Raw genomic sequence first — 7,125 nt, 5'->3', positions numbered from 1 at the left:
AAATTTTTTTACCACTTCTCTTCAAAGAAAAGTCTGACCAGCGTCTATTATCATCTATTATCTGAGAGTCACATCACTGGGTTTAACTTTGTTCTTAACCCAAACACAGTACTTCACTTCAAGATAATAATCATCTACATTTGTTTTTCTACCATACCTTCCCAGCTTTATTCTTTCCCTGTATGCCTTTAATTTCTTGTTTTCTGTTTTTTTCTGTTATGGGGTAGGGGTATAGTGGCAAAGTGGGTCATAGTAGCTCCATTAGTTGGGTAAAAGAAAAAGTCTCACTCTGTAGCGTAGCATCATTTGATGCCTGCGGCACCAACATGACAGCAAAGCCAGCTGATGGACTTTAGGGAGCAATCAAGAACCTTATGAACTAACATTTCCATAAAGGGTACCCCGGAAAATGCAAGAAATAAATTGAATAAGTAAATTGAAATGCATTACAACTGGGAAAGTTTCCTTGTCACAGTTTCTTTCACACATAAGAAAACCAGCAGGTGGATTGATCTTATGTGGGACTGATTAAACAAATGGAGCTAAAACTGAATTGCATTTTCTATCTACATGACAGCAAAAGAGGGAAAAACAAAAGAAAACAAAACCTTGGCCTCATTTGCTTTGAACTAGTGCAGCTCTGACAGATTTGATTTGTAGCTATGAACTTGGCTCCCTGCTAAGTTTCAGGCTCCACTGTGCTTTAAGAACAGAGTACACATCTCTTGCACTTCAGCTAAAATTGGTTCTTTATATGCAATCAACCAAGTAAGGCTCTATTTATAGTTATTTTTTTCAGTTCTGTTGCAAACTGTAAAGTGAGCAAGGGTCTTTCATTTTGTTACTGGGACTTACTTCTATTAAACCTCAACATCTTTGATTCTCATAGCCTATTATTCTATATTGAAAAGTTATAATAAAGTCTAATAACAAAATATTGACTTTTATAACAACAATCCCAGTATTTATGTCCCTTATTTAATTTTAGAAGAGTTTTAAGCCACTACTCAATAAGTAAGTTTTTACTTTAGTTGTTTACAGTTGTCCATCAGTTAGGGTTCAGATGATGATTATGTGGCTTGAAGCTTGATAAGTGTAGCTGTAGTTTTGTTGTGTTTAAAAACCGTTGCTCTGTTTAATCCCCCGGTTTTATTTAAGCTCCATTTCAAAGAAAATTTTATATTTATTTCTCCTAGAAAAGCTTTTTATTTAAAACCAGGTATTTCAACACAGTCTGGAAACTCTAAATATAATCGCACTTGTCGTCTTTCGCCTGGACGGGGCTTTTTCGGGGTAATGCACGATACAAAGTCCCTCCAGCATGTCCCTGGTTGTACCTGGGGCTCCTTTTGGTGGGATGTGCCTGGAACACCTGCCGAGAGAGGTGTACGGGATGTGAGAAATCAGAAAAAGATGTCTTGGCTACCTAATCTGACTCCTCGTCATATCTCTAACACCCCTGTGTGGTGTGGAGGTTGCAGCACCTCAGACTGAAGGATAGTGAGAATAGCGGTGAGAGCAGCAGATAGTATCCTCGGGGCTCCTCTTCCCTCCATTTAAGACATTTCCTCCCAGCGCTGCATGTCCTGAGACCGTAAGATAATCAATGACTCCTCACACCCCCACCATGGACTGTTCTCTCTGCTGTCCTCTGGAAAGAGGCTTTGCAGCATTTGATGCAGGTCCAGCAGGTTCTGAAACAGCTTTTTCCCCGCTGACATCAGACTGTTGAATGTTGAACTCTAAACTGGACTCTGCATCAGATTATTTTGCACTACCAATGTTTAAATAGGACATAACTTAAGGTTTCTATTGCAATTGCACCATATTTATTTTGCACTGCCCTGAACTTTTTCATATTAATGCCCTTTTGCACTATTATTTTAAACTGGTTTCTTTTTCTCCTACATTGTTTACATTCTGATCACTCCTGCACTTTATATTGGTAATGTTTATCTTACTCCAACTGCAATATAATTTCACAGTTGTAAGCTGTGTGCAAAAAAAATTGTTTTGTATACACTGTGCATAAAAAAAGGACAATAAAGTTTGTCTAAGGCTAAGTCTAAGAATCCCTGGCCACTTTGCATAGAAAATGCGCCTTGCATCCAGGATCTTGTTCTTTCGGTCATGATCCAGATTTCATGGCCATAGGTGAGGTTAGAACGCAGACAGACTAGTAATGTCAAAGACTTTTACCTTCCGCCTCAGCTCTCTCTTCACCACAACAAACCGGTGCAGCGTTCCTATTATAGCAGCAGCCACATGGATCCATCCATCAGTCTCCTTCTCCATTCTCCCCTCACTCATAAACAGGACCCCAAGACATGCAATCTCCTTCACTTGAAGCAGGAGCTCTCTTCAGCAAATGAAGGAGTTATTGAATGAAACAAATATTCAAGACATGAAACCTTGGATGCAGATAAGCATTTTACTGATTTATTAACTAAATCAGTAAAATGAGGCACAGAAAAAAAGCCCAAATTATCAACCCGCCTTACACCATCACCAAAAGTTGTCATTTGTGTTATTGCTGTGGTTATTTCTCTTATATGCCTGTAAGGTTTATAAAATACTTAATTCTTTTCTGGACCTGAATTTGATTTTGTTCATGTTTTATACAGTTTCAGAGCTTACGTTTTATGTAGATTATTATGTAACTTAGTGATTGTGTAGTTCCCATTTTAAATAATCAAAACCTTTTAAATAATAACCAAATTCTTTTCTACCTGCTATCCAGGTAACTACTATGGAACACCTAAACCCCCAGCAGAACCTAGCCCTGTGCAGCCAGATCTGGTGGACCAGGTTCTGTTCGATGAGGAGTTTGACACAGAAGTCCAGCGGAAACGCACCACATCAGTCAGTAAGATGGATAGAATGGACAGCACAGCTCCAGAGGAGGAGGAGGAAGAAGAGAGACCTCCTATGGTTAATGGTGTGGGAGGTGAGAAACTCATCTATCTTTAATTATTTCACAGCTTTTATAGCTTATATAGTTATATTTACTATTGCTGTGCTTATTTTGGTAGAAAGACAAGCTTTTTTAAGAGTCCTTTCTAATGTATTCTCTTTACAAGTGGATTATTTTAAGATGTTTTAATTCCTGTCATTGTGTAAGGTCAGCTAACTGCATCATTATTAAGCAGATGTGTGGCCAAAACATCTCTGAGGCCGAATATTGCAGTCTCTCAGAGGTAGAGATCAACTGTGTCCTTTTTTTTTTTTTTTGAAGGATGTCCTTACATGATACAAAAACTGATTAGAGTCTGTCCTTCCTTTAAAATGGGTTAGTCTCAAAGCGCTTCCTCTGCAGAAATAAATCTAAAAGGCAAAAAACACTCTAGATAATATTAAATCTTGTCCAGCGTTTTTTTTCTTTAGTGGGCTTATTGATGTGGTGTTATTTCAACATGTAGTTCCAACGTTGTCTTAAAATTCTCACAGGTAAAACCTTCATTTGTATGAATTTTTGTCCAGTTTAAATTGAAGCAGTTCAGCTTTGATGTGGGTTAGTATAGAAATGCAGTCCAGAATATTAAGATCTTTACAGAAGTGATGCAGTTTAGTGTCATCAAGAAGCAGAAAAACAAAGTAGAGTCATTAACAACTAATGGTTGGACAGGTGCAGTGTAGCCACAGTGATTACAGATCTGTCATGTCTCATTTTTCACCGATTCTTTTTCTTACCATGTTTCCAAATGTTGCCAGGTGAACAACATAAAGGTTTTTCTATACTATGCTAATCAAACCTTCCATCCATAAACTAGACAAAAAATAATAATAAAATAATATATATATATATATATATATATATATATATATATATATATATATATATATATATATATATATATATATATATATGAAATTCAACATGCACCAACTGTCATATCTGTGGCTCATAAAGGCTTGCTTTTATTCCCTCAGACAAAGTCACATCACAGCAACTGGATAAAGCTTTATCAGCCAGACTTCGGTTTAATGGAAAAGATCCCAGCAATTTAATATTGCAAGATCTCATTACACCCTTAGCATAAATGTTAAAATAAGTTCAGGCTCAGCATTGCTCGATGCCGTTGTGACAGCCAGCTGAGAACATGCTATCTGAGGTAGATTAAGGACTTTTATAACTCTGAAAACCATCCGCATGTCGTCATGTAGCTGGTTTGGAACCCACAAATAATCTAGCAATGCCTTGAAGGCAGTTTTGCAATGCCCATTTATAACTGTGATGCCCATTTTTTTTTCCTTTTTGTGGTGCTTAAGTATTCATGACAGATTTATGAGGCTCACAATGTCAGTGATTCGCTTTATGTTTCTCCACAAGGGCCTGAATGAGCTCTAACCTGCAGTGCGGGTTGCACAAAGTCGAGTTTATATATAAAAAAACAACTCAATTAATCCAGAAACATCTCCATGTTTCCCTAACAATAAAAGGCCCTCGTTTGGGAAAAAAAAAAGATCCTGATTTCCTCCAGTGGACAGACGTCACTCTCTGCTTCATGCCATTCACTCAGTCCTGCCAAACAGAATGAGCTTTCAATGTCATGTTAAAGCAAGGTCACATGGAGCCAGATGGAAACCTGAGATAAGACCCTCATGCATGCAGACTAGGCAAATGCACACACCCAAAAAACACACAAGAAGTGATACTGTGATACTAACAGAGCAGTGATGTGACGCTCCTGGCTGAGCTGAAGCGTTCTCTGCCCTTGCCTCCGAGGCAGTACATCCTTGCTGACATGCAAATCCTGTGGCAGTTGCGTCGCTTTCTTCCTCTTCCCGTATACTCTCTGTGTATCCCTCTCTCTCGCTTTCTCTCTCTCTCTCAACCCCTATAACTCCTGTTGATGTAAGCGTCCACACAGCGTTCAGGGGGAAAGCAGTCCGAGCAGCAGCAGCAACAGGGAGACATGCAAGGAGCCCAGACGAGCTCCAATGGCGCCACAATCTCACCTCCTATCTCTTTCTCTCTCTATCACCTCCCACACCCCTACTCCCATCCCATTCCTATCTCCATCTCTGTGCCCATGTCCCTGTCTACTTGTCGGGATGCAGAGCACAAGGACAAGGCAGACTGGAAGAAGACTGTGCCCAGCTACAATCAGTCAGCAGGAGCAATGGACATGCGTATCTGGAACACTCTGGATGAAAGTCAGGAGCCTTTGCCTAAAAACTGGGAAATGGCCTACACGGAGACCGGCATGGTCTATTTTATAGAGTAAGTAGCCTGCCTTGTTTTTATTACACCTCTGTCCTTATCCATGTTATCTCTACTTCCTGCTTTCCCTGTTCCTCTTTAATGTTGGCCATCATTGAAAGTTCTTGAATGAGTCGTTGACACTGAATTCCCTTTACTTTCCTTTCCTTGGCTTGGATGAGTTTTAGTTGATGAGCATTTTCCCAATGTAGCATCTCAATGTGTTTCAAATGTGTTTTAATAAGCTGTCATACAGTCTAGAGATAATCCAGGTGACCCTTCCTCTCCCATCTGACCGGTTCAAGTCAATGGTTGACCCAAGATTTTGAAAGCCCCTGAAATTTCCCCTAATATTTAATTCTGATATTTGGGACTTTTCCTCTTACATTTCGATACAAAGACAGCCATGGACAACAGTCCATAGAAACAATAAGGTCTGATGTAAAACTTTCTCATGGTTGATTCCCTTTCATTGTGTCTTTTTCCATTTAACCCAGAAAGATTTGATGGAATTAGACTTTTGATGCTATGGGTAACCTTGAGGGGACAACAAGCAGTAAATGTCCAAGCATCTTGATTTAAACTTGAAAAACCTCCATCCAGGACTACTGCCTCAATATATGTTGCCTGTCAATCGCTGAGCCTCTCTGCAGCCACTTCCTTTTATTAACAGATTTCTTCAGCACTGATGGTGGCTGAGGAGGCCATGTAATCATTTAAATCAAGTGTAATGAAACAGAAAGACATCTAAAACATACAGGGTTATTATAGTTGAGGACTAGGATTGAGAACGGATGCCCTAGAGCAGAGGTCTTCAACATTTTCCATGCCAAGGACCACCAAACTGATGGCGAGATGGAGCAGGGACCCCCTAATTATATATATTGTATGAAACTGTGTTATATTAAACAGTTCCTGTAGTCACTCTATTACAGATGGAATAATGTAACAAAAGTAAATTCGCCCTGGGATTATTAAAGTATTTCTGATTCCTGGTTGATGGGACAGGTGTTGTGAATGAAACGGTGCCCAGCTTGAAAGAGCTCCTATGTGTCACTGAATGTGTGCATTGATGAGTGAAAGACATCTTCTGTCTCCATTTATCTGTTTACTACAGTGTGTTGAATTCACGTTAATGGGTTTTTAAAGACATTTCAATTAGTGGAAAAAAATTGCAGGGGGGAATATTAAAAAAAAGTCTAATCAAGCAAAACTTTAGCAACCCCATGCAGCACCTCTGTAGACCCCCTGTTGAAGACCTCTGCCCTAGAGGATTAATGAGATATTTTTCAAAGAAATATGAGAGACACCAGACCTACCAATGCAGAGGAGCTGGACACCTCAGAGGTTCAACAGGCTGAGCACCCCAATGCCACAATGTATTTATACAAAGATTTCTGATTATATATTTATGGCACTGAACATTTAATGTTCATTCTATGTATAGACTGAACATTTTATGGAAATATCTGACTAGTCTGAGACAGTCAGCTATGGGATGCCCTAAAATCAAGAAATTCAATAAAAATGAACAAATCCTGATTAAAATCCCAACCAGGTTAGCCGATCCATATTTTTGCTTTGCCTATAAAAAAGTTGTTAAAATAGTCTTTGTTAATCCAAAATCATTATTCCAAATTTAAAGATGTTAGAATATAGGATGAACTGGTCAGATTGTGGACTCCAACTGCTTCTCAACTACATTTAGATTGAGTTGTCCTTACATCACTCTGACACTCATCATTAACCTACCCTCATCTATGGTCATTAGCTTTGGGTCAAAAAATGAGATCCCGGATACAAGCGGCTGAAATGAGTTTTCTCCATAGTGTGTCTTGGCTCTACCTTAGAGATAGGGTGAGGACTCAGAGTAGAGCTGGTTCACCTCCATATGTACAGGAGCCAGTAGAGGTGGCTGGGGC

General features: G+C 39.3%; 1 protein-coding gene across 3 annotated transcripts in view; it reads left to right on the top strand.

The window, feature by feature from the left end:
- The window catches only part of LOC107091967 (membrane-associated guanylate kinase, WW and PDZ domain-containing protein 3-like), a 179,321-nt gene that overhangs the window by 135,875 nt on the left and 36,321 nt on the right, over positions 1 to 7,125 (top strand). For all 3 annotated transcript variants that reach the window (XM_015386231.1, XM_015386222.1, XM_015386240.1), the window contains 2 exons: positions 2,741 to 2,947; positions 5,062 to 5,224. In XM_015386231.1, coding sequence (XP_015241717.1) covers positions 2,741 to 2,947; positions 5,062 to 5,224 — 370 coding nt within the window. The remainder of the gene's footprint in view (positions 1 to 2,740; positions 2,948 to 5,061; positions 5,225 to 7,125) is intronic.

Source organism: Cyprinodon variegatus, unplaced genomic scaffold, assembly GCF_000732505.1.
Source record: "Cyprinodon variegatus isolate N-32 unplaced genomic scaffold, C_variegatus-1.0 Scaffold16, whole genome shotgun sequence".
NCBI classification, from domain to species: Eukaryota; Metazoa; Chordata; class Actinopteri; order Cyprinodontiformes; family Cyprinodontidae; genus Cyprinodon; species Cyprinodon variegatus.
Note: the sequence above shows the minus strand (reverse complement) of the source record. Positions and strands in the feature narration are given on the sequence as shown.